This window comes from Triticum dicoccoides, chromosome 5A, assembly GCF_002162155.2.
Source record: "Triticum dicoccoides isolate Atlit2015 ecotype Zavitan chromosome 5A, WEW_v2.0, whole genome shotgun sequence".
Taxonomy (NCBI): Eukaryota; Viridiplantae; Streptophyta; class Magnoliopsida; order Poales; family Poaceae; genus Triticum; species Triticum dicoccoides.
This window is the reverse complement of record NC_041388.1, coordinates 667,553,557-667,570,381: the sequence shown is the minus strand read 5'-3', so window position 1 is coordinate 667,570,381 and position 16,825 is coordinate 667,553,557. Positions and strand designations below refer to the sequence as shown.

Below are 16,825 nucleotides of genomic sequence, written 5' to 3'. Positions count from 1 at the left end.
GGAGCAAACCGTAGGACGCGAAGACGACCTTCGTGGCCTCCAAGACTAGAGGGCGGCAGCGCCACAAATCGCATCTACCGCTATGTAAACCCTAGACCACGGCTGCCTATATAAAGGGAGGTCTAGGGTCCTCTTCATCATCTGTCGACGGATATGAAACTCTCGGTAGCAATCTCATACACCATCGTAACCCCTCGTACGAGGTATCCTCGACCATGAATAACGAAAACCAGCAGGACGTAGGGTTTTACTCTCTGGAGGCCCGAACCTAGATAAACCCCTCGTGTGACCCCAGATCCAGGACTTCCAGCTATGCTTGGACCCCTACCGAGGGATCTAATAGTATTTTGCACCGTTAGTTGGCGCGCCAAGCACGGGAGGCGCCGGCTGGAGACAGATCTTGGATCGGATATTTTTCTGCTCCTGGCGGCCTTTCGCCGGGAGAGAGCCTGAGCTTTGGCTCCCTCATGTCCGCCGCTGACCGGGCAGGCCGGGTCGACATCAAACCGCCGGATCGCCCCACACGCACCATCTACATCGGCAGCATCCCTTTCGTCAACAACGCCCGCGGCAATCTCCGGTTGTGCCTACCACCTATCTGGCACGAAACACGGTGTTAGGGTATATTTCCTCCTTAGTGGTTTTGGTGATTGATGACACAATTCTTTTGCGAACTAATCGTGTGCATTGAGTATTTCAGATAATCTATCATATGACACAAGACGATTCGTGACCCTAGAGATATAAAGTCAAGATGGTTATTTTTCATGTGTTTCTTTTTCGGCGGACTTGAGTTTTGGGAAACCGTACTATTAAGAGAGGGTCCACTTCGAAAAAGTTTGGGTGAAATAATCAAGTACACATCTTCTTTTGCACCCACCTTCCATCTCGCTTGGTTGCAATTCCATCATTTTTCTAAAAACTTGTCCTATGGCTACCCAGCGGTAGTACCTCTCTGGGCAGCGGTAGTACCACTTGTAAGCCGTACTTCCGTTGATCCTGTACCACATGTACTCAATGGCGGAGACAGGGGGTGGCACCACGGGCCCTGGCCCCCCCTAACAACATGAATTTACTACTAAATTACTGGTGAATAGTGCTGAATTAGAAAGTTTTTTTACTACTAAACATCTATTTTTCTATGGATTGGCCCTCCCCAACCTATTTCAGTGGCACTTGGCGCCTCTAATCTAAATTTTCTGCCTCCGCCACTGCATGTACTACCGCTTATTTAGGGTGTTCTATTGTCTATTTGAGCTCAGCGAAAGTAGTGCGGCAGTAAGGCTTGCGGTACTACCGCCCCTACCACCGCTGATCTTGCTGTAGCTCAGAATGCTAAGCGGAAGTAGGGCGACAGTGGGACTGATCCTGTAAGCAGTATGTAAGCAGTACTACCGCTTATTTTTATGCCTCTGGACTGCTTTGCCACATCGCGGCAGTAGGGCGCGGGCTCTGCTCTACCACCGTTGTACCAAAACGTTTACAGCATCGCTCGAAATAAAATTACATAGTTCATCCACACGATCTGCTGCTGTCTAAACTTCCCCGGATGGTTCAGCTGAACGGTTGCTCTCTCAGCATCAAGGGGATGTGAGTGGTCAGATGAATTACTCCCATCCGTTCCCACGTCCCCGGCCAACATGTCTGTTGTGAGCAGTACTGGTTGTGAGTATTGATTGTGTATGTTAGTTAGGTCAAGGTAACGAGCGAATGTTAGTTATGGTCAAGGTAACGAACGAATCATGCAGCCGCAGCCAGCGACTCGGCGGTGGCTTTTGAATTGCAAATTTGCCACAGAGGCAGTAGAGTCATTTCGCGTGGTGAAAATAGAGATAAAACATCAAAAATGATTACAGTAAATAAAAAAGGCAATATCATCCAAAGGAAAAAGGAAAGTTGGGCAAATAATACGTATAATCCTATGTAAAGCAGGGCAAACTATCAAATGCCCAACTAAATTGGGGCAAATAATCCAATCTCCCCACCCAATGTTAGTAGTTTAAGTTGGTGATGGTAGATGGACGATGGTGAGACTGACCCGAGAAAACTGCAGCGGAGCGTGCTATCACCGTTGACCTGAATAACCGCCGCTGGATATTATAGTGGAAGAAATTAAGCTTTCTTATGTGGAGTTCATATATCCACATGAAGAAATGCATTATTTTCTGTATGAAAAAGCTTAATTTCTCCATGTGTATAGACATGGGGGCGTTTTCTACCCTGCCAACCCTTCTAGAGCATCTGCCTTGCTAATCTGAAGTTCTCAACTGTTGGTACAGTCTTAGGGCCTCTTTCAAGGCTTCTTTGATTCAAAGGATTTTCTCGAGGATTAAAATCCATAGGAAGTTTTTCACTTTGGTCATTTGAATTGTAGGCTTCAATCATTTGGGATTTTTTTTCTTAATTCATAGTAAATCTAGCATCTACTCAAACCTCTCAAAAGAGTCCCTAATTTTTTGTTCTGCAAACAAACTCAAATCTTGTACGGTTCGAATGGGTATGACATTCAAATCATGTGTTTTTACAATACTAATGTGAGACAAAGAGGCTCTCTGTGTGTGTGCGGGTGGGCGTGGGAGGGGGGAGCTCAAATGAGAACGTCACATGTGAAACAGAGAAATCTGTGCAACCAATGCTTCCTGTTACTTTGGCATACCTCGGGTTTCATCGAAATCAATCCACTATAATGAAGTCGTGGTGCAAACTGAACCACGGGTTGATTTTGAAGAAATATGATGTTCTTTTCATGAAATGTGTTCACTTGTCCATTGCTTTCTCATCTAGCGGCCCAAATCAGTTTGATGCATTGGGTGCATAGGAAGGATCTCTCGGCCCGGTTAGATCCGGGTAGAGGGTGATGGTAGTTCGACGGTGTCCGAAGTGGGTCGATGGTGGAGGTGGTGCTGCTTGCAAAGGAAAGGCTGAAGGAGGACGGGGTGGAGGCCGACTGGCGTCAAGATAAATCTTCATGCAACTCACGAAATAGCTAGTCCTATTTCTGGAAAAAAAATATCAGGTGATACGGGAGCTAGGATGCTCCGGTGCTCCAGGAACGTCTCTGCCGTTGGATCCTGGATCCTGGATCCAGTAGTCAACAGGAGAGCTTCCACAATTCTGCAGAAACCCTACAAGAGTGCTGCAATTAAATCTTGGTCCAGATGCTTCGATGTAGACCGTTGGATCCACGGTCCACGGTCAAAAAGCTCCTTGCGAGCATCCAAGTTCCAGTATCACTTGATACACTCCATATTTATGCTTAGAGCATCTGCAGCCGGCGCCTCGAACCCCCCTCATACACCCAGACGTACGTCCCGGCCATTCTTCGGTCAAAAAAAACAACCTAGACGGGCTCCTCAAACCAGTATCAAACGCTCAACCTAGACGGGCTCCTCAAACCAGTATCAAACGCTCAACCTAGACGCATGGATGTCGTCCGATGCAAAGATGGTGCGACGTGCCCGACGTGCGAGGTATGAGCACGGGATGCGGTGGCAGACTTTGACGAGGCGGAGTCGCATTCCCGGCGCCCCGTATGGTGCACGGACACCTCAGGCACCGCACCCGCGTCGTGGTGGACGTTGCTGACTCCTCCCAAGACGGATCCATCATCGACTTCACGTCCATCGGCACCGTGAAGGTTTCAGACTCTGACAAGGAAGAGCAGGGCATGGGAGACGGCGGGGCCTCAATTCCCGTGAGTCGGTTCGTGTCCTATGTCCTACTCTACATTGTCGACGACCGGCCGCCGGACATGGACATGGCCACGGCGGAGCTGAACACGGCTCCGCTTTAGATTAGGTTTTCCGTGCATGTATAATATGGATTTTTTTTAAATGAGGCAAAATACTTGCCATTTTCATTGATTAAGAAGAAGATAATTACCCGGTTAATTGACGAAAAAACGGGCTAAAACCGATACAACACAACCCATATGACATGGGCACCACCGGCCAACCCGACCACCGACATGGAACAGAAGCCACGACGGCACATGCCAACGGATGGCCATACGCGCAAGCAACCGACTGCTCCGACTTTGACGACGAGCAACACAAGGGAAATATGCAGGACTTGCGCCGAGCGTGCCCTCCGCAAACGACCACCGAATGCCTGTCATCGTCACCACCTGAACTCGCTCCAACGCAGCTCCGACTTCCAAGCAACTACGGAAGAGCACCTCGGACACGCCGGGAAGAACCGACCGCCGAAGACCACGCCGCGACCCAAGCTGGTTGTGGAAGAGAACATCTGAGGCATGACAAGTCACTGTTCACGCGTGCGATGTGGCTATAGAGGACGCGTATCAGATGCTCCGAGTGAGTGCATGCAGCCTTGGGAGCTTCTTCTCAGATGACCGACCGGGCGCTTTGCTTTTGGACTTTGCTCGCCGTTGCTTCTAGAGCGCAAAGACTTCCATGCTTGCAACCCAGATGCCTTCGCTTTCACTTTCACCGAGCAGGCCGGAGCCACAGCTCGTGGCAAAGCTGACACCTTCGCCTTCTAGCAGATAGATCCCAGCGTATCCGGCGCGGTCACCATCGGCAGATCACGAGCCCGCCCCTGTGGCCCGGATCCATACGCGTACGCGCGTCCTCGTCTCCACGCGCACCGCCTTTCCCTCCTCCCCGGCCGGCCTCCCTCCTCCTCAAGTACCAAATCAGCCGTCGCGCTCTCCACCACCACCACAGCCACCTCCCCCTCCCCTCCTTGCGCCGTCGCGTCAGCCTCGTAGCTGAGTCGACGTCGACGACGCGCGCGCCCACCCACAACTGCTGGGCGCCATGCTGCAGGCGGGCTCGGAGCGTGCGGCGCCGCTCCCGGGCGCGGCGAGGCTATGGGTGCCGGGGATGAGCCCCGTGGCGGCGGACGGGGCGGGGGCGTCGGCCAGGGCGCGGGAGATCGCGCGGAGGCGGGACGAGATGCTCGGCATGCTGCGCGACCTCCCCGAGGCCGACTACGAGCTATCCCTCACCGACCTCGTCGACAAGACCGCCGCGCCCGGGGCCAACGGATGCGTGCCGCCCTTGCCCTTGCCGGTCGAGAGGAAAGAGGCGAGCCCGAGCCCCTTGGGTCTGGCCGAGTCCGGCGGGCAGGCCGAGCCGCAGCCGCAGCAGCAGCCGGCGAGGGCGACGGAGAGGAAGGGCTCCGCCTCCGCGAGGCGGCGCGGGGACGGCGGCAGCGGGGGCGGGAGCGGGAGCGGCCTCCGCAGCAGCAGCGACGGCGTCCTGCTCAACTTCTACATGCCGCGCTCCTTCACCCGCAGCTTCACCGCGCCGCGCCCCGCCCGCACCCCCTCCTTCTCCACCTCCGGCCGGGCCGCCAGCGCCGTCGCCCCCGACGACTGCAACAAGAGGTAATTCACTGGCCACAGAGCACGTACTACTTCCCTAGACATTCCATTTCATGCCACGGAACTCTGGTTCGGTCAATTGCCGCCAGAGCACGGCAGGAAGAAGAAATTCATCCAAACATGCACATGCGCGCGCACAAGCAAACTCATCCATACCAATCTCGAATTCTCGATGATTAATTAAGGTTTGCCTGCAAAATGCAAATCATCCGTCGTGCTCTCGTTTGCCCAGTCGTGGATAGATAATCATTACCACTGGTCACTGGATCGATTAGATGGCGCACCTAGTCATGCATAGGAACAAAGAAGCAAGCACATCGTGCTCTCTGTTTCAGTGTTGACCGGAACAGAGCAGCTGGCCGGCCAAATGAGGGCCGGCACGCACGACAATTCCCGAGGCGAATGTGTGGGTAGATAGATGCCGGGCACGTCAGCCATGGTGCATAGTCGAGGCCATTGGTGCTGCTGATTGTTCCGCTCGCCGACTGAAAATTATATCCTGGAGTATTAGTTGCAGCTGTGAGGCGTTTGCAGCTAGCTAGTTAATTAGCTTGATCGATCATACCCATACATCTGGGCAACATAAATGGTGAGACAGCCAGCCAACCACATGAGCGTGGCCTGCCTGCCGGGTGCAGTTTGCAGCTTGCAAGTGTCGTGTTGCACAGTGCAATCTGATTACTACTCCCTTAACTAAAACTGTGACACTTAGGGCCTGTTCGGAGTCCCTCCGCTCCACGAGGCCGCTCCCGGAGCTGGAGTTCCGGTTAAAAACTGCAGAGCGAGCGAACAGGTACTTCGCAGATCCTGGAATAAATTCCACGCAGCGGGTGGACTCCCCAACAGCTCCTTACTATGAATCGAAGAGAGTGGTACTTAATTAGAAGAATATCTGATCGTGCTAAGGAAGAAAATCTAATATGCGAATCCAGCGTAAATCTCCTTTCGCGTGGAGAAAATCTGCACTTTCATCATGGTTTGCTTTCTTGGTAGTAAAAAAAAATAGTCAGTGCGATGCCAAACAGACTGACAGAGTCTTCTTAACTCTAATGTTTGTGCGTTGCGTTTGGTGGTGGTGCAGGGAGAGAGACGGCGACACGGTCAGGTGCTGGCCGCTGCCGTGGGACCGGCGGTGGCGCAAGTCGAGCCGGCGGCGGCAGGACCCCGCCGCCGCGACGTCCGGCGAGCTGTCGGCGATGCTGACGGCGGCGGACAGAGTCTGAACACCTTTATCTTTCTTGTTAGGTGAACCATGGTGAGCTCTTCTAAACGGCATCCGCCTCGGAGAAAAGCAAGGCAGATCTACGTACCAAACTACTGTTGAATGTGCACGCGCGTTTCTGCGGTTCTGTACATACGTACGTACGTACTTCGCACGCAACGCAATACTGTCTGGTTGTTTAGTTTGTGCTATGAGTGCGGTGTAGGAGTGGCATGGACTCCATGTATCTCGACAACTAATTTGTCTGTACAGCATAGAACAAATATGCTATGGCATTCCCGGGCAGGATCAAATGCAACGGAGAGGCATGTTTTTTATTTACCTGGTTCAGTGCGCAACTTTGTCTGGGCATGTACAATCCAACCCTTAAAACCCTCCCTATACTTCCTGATCACTGCCCGGACCACCCAATCCTCCATTCTCAGCCCATATGTCAGACGGATTTCAGTATCAATGGCATCTAAACGGTATCTGTCTCTCGCCGCCCTATTGCCATCAACCTTTCCGTGTCCTCGACAGTTGGTTTCATAAGGTACTCCGCTCCAAGCACCTTCACCACGGTGAGTGCACATTGTACCGTGGTATTCAGGCATGTGGTCTCTCTCATTCGGATTTTAGTATCAATCGCATCTACAGCCTATATGTGGTCTCTCACATCCGGATTTCAGCATCGACGGCGTCCACGATGCTTGCTTATGATAAGGCCCCACTCGCCACGTGTTCTCGGTCGGGCCGCATTTTCTGGATGCACATAAACCTCTTTGTACGCATTGCACAGCCTGAGAATGACCCCTGTATACCTGTTAATTTGTTTCTTAAAAATTTGAATGATTGGAATGTTTTGCAGACCAATCCCGTAAGAGTAAGATGATGGGGGCTGGAGTGAAACAAGTGGGTGAGGTGGCTGGAGAAGTGTTCAAAGCAGCTCATGGATGGCGCCTGAAGACTAGGAGAATTCTGGGGTGACCAGTGTCAACCTACTCGGGACAAAAATGTGTGCACCGCAGCATTGCTAGATGAACAACAAATCAAACCAGACCAAACGGCATCTACTACGTACATACGCTTGTGGCAAAGAAAGGCGAACAAAGGGAACAAGAAGAACAGACAGACAGACAGGGACATGGGGAAGAACGGACGGACGGACTACAAGAATCCTTTATTTAACACCATTCCTCGCGTCTTATTGCGGAGCTCTGCTGCTCGCCAAGCAACCTCGACCTCAGCAGCTCTGTGTCAACAACAAGGTTTTGGAAAGTGTCATGCTCTCTGTACCTAGCCCATCAAACACACACACCTGTGCAACTGATATATTCATAACAAGCCAACAAATGGACATGCTAGTACTTACATTGGAAACCTTAATCCAAGACTCGAGCGTGTTGATGGCCACCCCGGAGCGCTGCGTCTCCTGTGCCAGCGCGACACCCTCATGCAGAGTTTTGACTTTGCCGCTGACAAGGAGGGACGCCGCGGCGTTCAGAACCTATGGAGCAAAGCAGAAAATGATTCAAGTTTGGCACACGATTGAAGAACTGCTTCCCCAATGACATTTACGCTTATAAAAAAAAAGAGATCTTCAGGGAAATAAAGGGCGGGCTCATCACGACAAACCATATCACTGCTGGGTAACATGATTTTTACAGGATGCTGAGTAAGCTCAATGTACATCGAGGAAGACGCAATCATATTTCTTCAGGGAGTATGCAAGGTACAGTGTAACTAAAATGAGAGGAGTAAGGATGAACTTACAAGGGCATCTGCAATTGAGCCTCTTTGTCCAGCAAGAACATCCTGGAGAACTTTTGCGTTGAACGCAGGATCGCCTCCTTTAAGATCTAATAATGTGCAGCGAGGAATGCCAAAATCCACTGGATTGTAATAAAATGGAAAAAAAAGTGAGACTGAAGTTTTTTCTTTTAATAATACCATCACTGCATATTTCACAAGTTAACATAAAGCATGTTCAAGGGATTATCTCCATTTCTTTTATGAGTTCCAAGAACAAATCTTACATGGATCGAAGAGCATTTTTTCAATCTTTCCTGGAGTGACATCAAGGATATATCCAGGCCCTACAAAAAGTTGACAAAGAATCTTCAGTTAGATGCAAAATATATCAGTTTTATGATCAGAAAGCTCCAAGTTAATTTCTCAAGTGGCAATAACAGTAGAGCACCATAAGTACACTAGTATTAAGTGTGTGTTCATACCAAGTGGGCTTATTTCGTCCAAACCCTTCGAATGGACAACCAATGCTCTCTGCATTCCAAATTTCTGAGCTGCTTTAGCCATCTTGGTAACCTATCAACAAAAAAATTCCATGGATTAGAACAGAGTATTACATGTAATGACAACAGTTGCATATAGAGCTTGTCACGAGACTATCTCTATGGCTTCTGAAGCGCTTTCCTACTTACTATTTGCTTGTTCAGTGTCGGTGTATCAGTAATCTTTGTTAACAACGGAATTAACTAGAAACTGAAAAGGAAGAATCACATATTTGAAGGCAAATTCGGTTAGCAACTCTACAACAGATGACTACTGGTTGTGTTTATTTGTTTATCTAATAATATTATGATTGCAGCATATATTAGCTTAAAAAACAATTGTATACATACTCAAGTCCAAAGTTCATAACAACACCGGATGATGACCATGGAATTATGTGGATCATTAAATCATCAATTTAAAAATGGTGTACATAGAACATGCTATGGTTGCTTTTACCGTTTGGTACAAATAGTTACTACAAGAAAATAAAAGATGAATACAAGATACTTACTATGTTCTCATGGTAAACACCAATAACAGCGTAAGGTACCCTTGCTGGATTCAACAGAGGACCAAGGATATTGAAAACTGTCTTTATCTTCAGCTTCTTCCTCACAGGTCTGACAATTTTCATTGCCGGATGGTAATTTGCAGACATCATGAAACCAACACCCACCTCATTGACGCACCGTTTAATACCCTGGTAACAGGAAAGGGAATAACTGATATTAACCCACCAGGTTTTCTTAAGATGCACACACAGCACTGAAATATAATATGTGAGGGGTTAGAAGTTCAAGGACAGCTACCATTCCATGCATGACTGAAAGAATAAACATTATAAGCAAATAACCGACGTGCCGGTCGACTATGCGTTTATGCAACTATATAATGCACAAAGCTACAAGATCTGGAATAAATATTGCAAAAAAGGTCATGACCAACAATCAACTCCATAGTATGTAGTTTATGCAACTATATAATGCACAAAGCTACAAGATCTGGAATAAATATTGCAAAAAAGGTCATGACCAACAATCAACTCCATAGCATGTAGTTTATGTGACACAAAAGTGGGTGTCATTGCGTATTTTGATTGGTTAAGAAAAGTATGTAGCACCATGCAACCCCAGTTTTTGCCCAGTTGGACCAATTGTGTGAGTAACTTTGAATGTTTGTTTACATGATTTGATAGGTGGAAACCAACATTCAACCGGGAGCGTGTTCCTTCTTTACCAATAATAAGAATACCAAAATAAAGATGAGAGTCAAAGGCCCAGATCTATGCATCCATCTCAACGCATTGATTTATTTAGATGAAAAGGGGGTGTATGTTTGCCTAAGTCACGGTGGTTGGTAAGATGCCCGTGCTACTTTGCAGTACCAACATATAGAAAAGTTCCCTAAAAAAACATACATAGAAAAGTCAAAGCAGCCAAGAGGTGCCTCTGACAGTCTGATTACTTCTCAAGGAATACATCAAGTGATGTCTGATAACAACGGCTGTTTCATCCGACAAGTCGCAATCTATCTCCAGTAGCAGGAGGCACCCCTTGCGGTATGATTTGCATTCGATGTGCTAGCTAGTACAGCATTAGAAATCGATGCACACATACTGTACAGGCTATTAATAAGATATCAGGCACCAGAAAAGCAAGTGCAGAACGGAGGAAAAAGAACAATCATAAGGCCAATCGGGGAGTACCTCGGGTCCCAACTCGATGTTGACGCCCAGCGCCTCAAGCACATCGGCGCTGCCGCAGGCCGACGAGCTCGCCCTGCTCCCTTGCTGCAGAAACGCACGGGAGAGGACATCAGTACAGTACATAACGCGCGTGTGCAATCCGATACAAAAGGTGGGGGCGAGAAGTCAGAATACCTTGGCGACCTTGGCGCCGGCCGCGGCGGCGAGGATGGTGGAGCCGGTGGAGATGTTGACGGTGTCCGCGCCGTCGCCGCCGGTGCCGACAATGTCGACGGCGTCGTGGAGCCCCTCGACCAGGACGCAGTTGTTCATCATCGCCTTGGCCAGCCCGACAATCTGAAGAACGGCTTGGAAAAAAAAACAAGATCAGTGGCCGCAGAAATTTCGCTCCATTCCTGGCAGCGTGTCAGTTCAGAAAAAAATCAGAGACCTCGTCGTAGGTCTCGCCCTTGGCCCGGAGGAGCACGAGGAAGGCGGCGATCCGCGCCTCGTTCTTCTCGTTGAGCAGCAGCTGCAGCGTCGCCTCCGCCTCGTCCTCGGAGAAGTCGGCCCCGCCGATCAGCTGCTCCAGCACCTGGCGCCGTCACGGCCACAGGACACGAGATTGAAAGGAAACACGGTCAATCACCGAAGGAGAACAGAGGGAGGAGTCATTGCGGCGCGCGCGAACCTGCTCGAAGGTGGCGGTGCCCGGGGAGGCGGCGGGCTGCACGGCGACGCGGGCCGGTGGGAGGCGCCGGGCGGGGGCGATGGGCCGCGCGGCGCTGGGGCGGCGGAGGAGGGGGGAGGGGGCCCCCGGGGCGAGGGGTTTGGGGGAGCAGAGCTTGAGCGAGGCGGTCGCCATTGGATGGATTCGGGGGGTTGGTGGGGGAGAGATCCCGGTGGCAGAGGAGGAGGCGCCGGCGGCAGGCGGTTTTATATGCGGCCGCCGCTGACTGGGCTTGGATTTTTGTCACTCCGGGGGAGGCCCGCCGTCTGCCTTGTGATCCTGTCCGTCTGCAGCAGCCACGGGAGCCACCCACACCGAGCGGCCTTTTCTTTGACGTGCAAAATATTCAATTGCCTTTTTCTTGTAAAAACCCTCGTGTAAGGGCATCCTCCCTCGAACCACCCCTGAATTTCATCGTCAAACACGGTCGTGTATCAATCCGCTAAGCAGTCCAGACATCATTTTTCTCACAGATTGAGAAACAGTAAAACGAGGCGAGCTATGCCCCTCCACAGTGATTCGACCTCTTCAGCCGTTGGATTCTGCATACAAACACACCAGATCGCTCAACTATCCCGTAGTGCACGCGTGAGCCTTTTTTATCTCGCCAGTCCCGAGCTTCATGACTGGCCCACGTCTATGGGCTGCTGCTCCGTTGACCGACTTGGACGTCCTCACATTAATCGGGCCGAGGAACCGTCAACCGGCCGCAGTTTCTCTCTTATGTACGAATTGGGTGTTAATCCGTGGGCTTCTTGTATGCAGTTGTCTCATGGATCGTGGCGCGTGAGATGACGGGTGGCGGCGGCAGGTTACTGGCGACGGCGACAGCGGCGGCAGGCGATGTGGACAGGACGAGGTGCGGCACCACCAACGACTTAAGAGTACGAAGAAAGAAGAGGAGTGCTTGATCCATCTAGCACAGCTGCTTAGGAAGAGACAGAAGGTTGAGGAAGACATGGGATCCAATCCAGGTGTCCACCGCTGCACCATCTGGCCGCAACATCTACGATTTACCAGAGTCAGCGCCTTCCGTCATGGTAAGATTTCGTTATGAATTGTTACTAGGATTCCTGCATGGTACAGTTATTTTGTTCTGCTCCAATTAGCACTCAGATCTTAGTTTGTGTTGCGAACGTTCCGCTGCCAACTCCCTCTAGATGCCCACTCAGCTCCAAATTAATGGTCTACCAAATTGTTTTGGGTATGTGTAAGAAAAGCAAGTAAACGACATGAGCAAATTGTACCATGTAGCTTGGTAGTCACATCATGATTATAGATATATATATGTTGCTTGCCATCAGAAAAATGCAGTCCACTATGATTATATATATATATATATATATATATATATATATAGGTAAATTGTTTGGGGCACCTAGCATTTAATAGCCCGCATGTCCACCCATTTGTATTTATTGATTTGAATAGAATTAAAACACACATTAATTGATGGAGAGAGAATGGCAGAATAAAAAGGAAACAAATATAGTATGTACGCACAATGTGACTCGTTGGCCTGTGGATTTTTTCTACGCGCAGATGAATAAATGTATACATAAAAGTTGATACCATTCTGAGATATTCATGGCAAAATATTTTTATTATCTATATCAACAAATTGTGCGCCGACTCCAAATAATATAAATATACCCATGGTATATATACCTACTAATAAAATTATGTACATACACAGGTACGTATATATCCAATGATTTATTCTAGGTTTTTAGGTATTAAAGAAATTATATACGTAGCGGATATGTATATATCTACTAACGAAATTATGTACATACGTGGGTATACATATACCTACGAACAAAATTATATACATACCCCTGCAAAAAAAGAAATTATATACATACGTGGGTATGCGTATACCTACCAAAGAAATTATGTACATATGCAGGTATGCATATACCCCTAACGAAATTATGTACATATGAGGGTATGCATATATCAACTAACAAAATTATGTATATATGTGCCTGCCTTGAAAAAAGGTACATGTACGGGTATGTGTATGTGTATGTGTATACCCAATTAGATGGTGGGTATGTGTATACCTACTGCTGAAGTTATGTAACATACATGTGTATTTTACATACGTAGTAATTTATTCTACGAATCAATAAGTGGTATATAAGGAGGTAATAAATGTTGATTTTTATTCACTATGGTATTTTAATCACCTTCCTTTTCTATGATGTGACATGCATGCATGGGACAGTTAAAGAATTAAAGCCTGCCAAATTAACTAGTAATTAAATCATTTACATTGGTTTCCAAATCTGTCGCTAAACACGGTGCCCAGGCACTTAGGTGTCCCAAACTGGCATCCTATATATATACACTGCTTCCCTGGAGAACCTGTTTCTATTGTTTTTTGTTTACGGGCTGTTTCTATTGTTACTCCTTCAATCATTTGGTTGCGAGCTCTCTTGAGCATTGCTGTGGCTGCTAGCAAGCACTCGTGGCGCCTTAGGCCTCGATTCATTTGTTCGTGTGCTGTGGCAGGTCTAGGTTAGCTAGGCATTTTTTTTTTGCTATTCGATGAGGACGGTTTGTTTTGTATTTTATTTCAGTAAATATTTGTACATTTGGCGATTCACACTATCTTAGTGATGTGTTCATAAACAATGACGCACTCCCTGCCATGTTTAAGAAAAAAATTGCTTGAATTTCTCCAGTGTTAATTCAATTGTTACAACGGTGGTTGTGCACTTAAATCTTTGTGGCAGTAGGTTAAACATGGAGACGGAGTGTTGTCGTTAATTTTAATTTGCTTCGATGAGAACATAGAGCAAAACCTTTTATCTTATGAATCCTCCTTTGTATTGATGGGTGATGACATTATTTGTTATGGCCTTTCATCTAATGTACTCTAATTCAGATGGAACAAATATTTATAATACCAAGATTTTTATTTTCAAATTTTGATGTCATTTCATTCTTAAGATGAACGGGCGCGGCAACGCGTGCTACCATGTTCTAGTAGAAAGTAAATTGGGGGCTTTACGGGGGTCTGTACCGCTGCCATGTTCTTTCGGTCCCATTCTTTTTCACTCCCCCCCTCCCCCGCCCCATGCTTTGCATCCGTCCCCTCCTCGGTCGATGTTGTCGATGTACTCTCTGGCCGCCGCCCAGGCATTGCGAGATGTCCACAGCCCCCACCCACGCACCCTCTCGCCTTGTACAACGGCATCCTTCACCCAAGATCCGTCTGCAGCCAGGTACCCTTCGTCCCCCTGTCGATGTTGTCCATGGGGGACACCACGCCCGACAGGTGTTCGGTCAAATATCACTGGGCTTATTTTCGAACTTCATGTCATTTTTAGAGTAAGAAGGATGGTGGGATACTAGGTGAAGGGGGAAGAGTTATTGTACGATGTGTGATTGGCCGTATTTGCGGACTTCATAGGCTGAAGCAGAAGGAAGCCTTTTGGCAGTGCGTGCATGGTTCGTTTCATGCGCGAAAGCACATTGCGCTCTATGACATGCACATCATCCATGAACATGGTGTCAAATCCTTAGCGTATCGATGGTACACGATCCGGGACTGTGTCATGAAGTATTGTGGTGCGATTGATTGGCTTGCGCGTGACGACCATGGAGATCATAAGTTTTTCTTCTTCTTGCTCTACATATTGATTGATTGCTTCATTCATTCACTCATTTGTTGTTGTACGTTGTGTAGCCTGCACGCATTGCCGTGATAAGCTACATGTCAAAGGGCAGACCATTCACGCACATACATTGTTGGATGAAACTCAAGGGATAGTATGTGTGGGATAACATGATTCATCCGCGAACACCTTGTTGAACACACGGTTAATCTTGTTGCATTTGAACTATTGTTGTACTAGACATATTTATATGTTATTTATGGATGATTTGTACTATTTTTTATCTGAACTTTAGATGAATTCTGTCGTGTTTGATGAAAATCGTCCGGTTAGTTGATCCGGTTTGAAATGTATGTTGCTACAGTTGGATGTCCGGCTCCCGCATCCGTGTATGCAGACTGCTCTCTTCTGTCTGCTGATGGATGCGATGTCTGATTTGGGGGTTAGTTGTGGAGATGCCCTAACCCATACTTTCTCGCACGCCTACTAGCATTCTCTCCTCATCTCTTCTTCGCTGGCGTTATGGGTCGGAGTGGAAGGGAGAGGGGCTCGATTGCCTTGTATATTTCCTCGAAGGCGCTTCTCACTCCTTGGTGCTAGTTGATGATTTGCAATCTCATGTGTCAGAGTGATTGGTGGCATGGGGGCGTCGACGACCTAGCTTTGTGTCTTGGGCATGAAAGGTGGTGGTGTTGGCGTCGAAGCGTCTGCGGGAACGATGATGCAGGAGCGAGGTCGGAGACACGGCAATGATCGAGGGTAGTCGGCTCTTCTATGGCGTGTCCGCGGTATCGTCTCGGCTTGTTTGTTGCTATGAAGTCTTGTGATGACGGGCAACATGTGGTTCATTGGGTGATCTTCTGCGGCGCTAGCCATGCCTAGTTCTCCCTCGTAGTTCTCAGTCAGAGTCAGAGTAGCATTTGTGTGGTTGCAAGTCGCTGGGTTCTGGCTTGGTTATTCCTACAACCCCACACGGCCTTTTACAGTATGGGTTGAGTCGACGATCGCCTACGGTGAAATCAGACTCGTGTGCTCAAGATTTAGGGATGATGATGACACATCTAGGGAAGGAGTGATGACGATGATGCTTGTGCATTGTCTCGTCGAGGCCCTCTTTGAAGCGGTGTGCGTGCGTACTGTGGTGATTTTTGTCCGGTTTCCATAATTAACTAGACTATCGGGTTTTTGCTTACATTTACTTAATTAACCGATTTTCGTCTTAATTAATTTTACAAGAATCTTGTCTTTTCGAACAAAAAAATATTACACAGGAATCTTGTCATTTCAAAGAAAAAAAACACTACGCTACAAGTCTCAAATCCCCTAACTGTTGTAGCACGTGCATATATGCTGCTTTTTTGGCCGTTCAAAGTCGAGGGGAGGAGGGAAAACAGAAAAAGCTCGTGTTCGTGGCGACCCGTCCTGCGAGCTCGTTCGATCAACGTCAATGGTAAGTTTTTTCCTCGCCTCTTGTACGTACGATTAGGTCGTCCTGGCTGCACTGGAAACAAAACTTTTTTCACTTTTTTATACCCCGTCAAAACAAAGAAAGAAAACGTCCAGCTTTGCTCGTTCCTCTCGTAATTCTTTGCGCGACCCCACGTTGTCTCTATCCCTAGATGAGACGGCAACTTATCCCCGAGTCTGAGGCCACCCCACCTACCTACTTACCCCATGGCATCATCATGAAGATAATCTTTGTTATCTTTGCTTGGAGGGTGAAATCTCATGTTTCATTCCATTCCATTTGCGGACGGGACACACACACGTGCGCGTGCATCACGTACTTTGGTGGCTTGACGGTGATCCGCGAGCGAGGGAGCGGCCGGGTCCAAGGCATACAAGTCCAACGCCGGCTGCGGCGAGGACTGGACTCACTCAACGCCGGCAGCAGTCCGTACCTTTCTTCCCTGCTCCTGCTCGCAGATCGGCGCCCTTC

The 16,825-nt window shown here is 48.5% G+C and overlaps 2 protein-coding genes across 2 annotated transcripts; one reads left to right on the top strand and one right to left on the bottom strand.

The window, feature by feature from the left end:
* The first annotated feature begins 4,246 nt into the window (after positions 1–4,246).
* Positions 4,247–6,895, top strand: LOC119303949. Its single transcript, XM_037581109.1, has 2 exons — positions 4,247–5,353; positions 6,432–6,895. Exons 1-2 carry the CDS (start codon positions 4,782–4,784, stop codon positions 6,571–6,573), a joined length of 714 nt encoding a protein of 237 aa, XP_037437006.1. The 5' UTR covers positions 4,247–4,781; the 3' UTR covers positions 6,574–6,895.
* A 610-nt stretch (positions 6,896–7,505) lies between these two features.
* LOC119303946 (anthranilate phosphoribosyltransferase, chloroplastic-like) lies at positions 7,506–11,518 on the bottom strand. The gene is made up of 10 exons (XM_037581106.1): positions 11,222–11,518; positions 10,982–11,125; positions 10,726–10,887; positions 10,552–10,635; positions 9,358–9,546; positions 8,786–8,876; positions 8,588–8,647; positions 8,325–8,443; positions 7,924–8,058; positions 7,506–7,803 (listed from the first exon to the last, which is right to left on the bottom strand). The coding sequence occupies exons 1-10, from the start codon at positions 11,393–11,395 to the stop codon at positions 7,795–7,797; spliced, it is 1,167 nt and encodes a 388-aa protein (XP_037437003.1). The 5' UTR covers positions 11,396–11,518; the 3' UTR covers positions 7,506–7,794.
* Positions 11,519–16,825: the final 5,307 nt, after the last annotated feature.

Coding starts and splice junctions, on each gene's coding strand:
- LOC119303949 (XM_037581109.1), top strand. CDS start 4,782: ATGCTGCAGGCGGGCTCGGAGCGTGCGGCGCCGCTCCCGGGCGCGGCG. Junction 5,354..6,431: donor CCCGACGACTGCAACAAGAG/GTAATTCACTGG, acceptor GTGGTGGTGCAG/GGAGAGAGACGGCGACACGG.
- LOC119303946 (XM_037581106.1), bottom strand. CDS start 11,395: ATGGCGACCGCCTCGCTCAAGCTCTGCTCCCCCAAACCCCTCGCCCCG. Junction 10,636..10,725: donor CCGGCGCCAAGGTCGCCAAG/GTATTCTGACTT, acceptor GCGTTTCTGCAG/CAAGGGAGCAGGGCGAGCTC. Junction 8,877..9,357: donor GTGTTTACCATGAGAACATA/GTAAGTATCTTG, acceptor TTTTGTTGATAG/GTTACCAAGATGGCTAAAGC.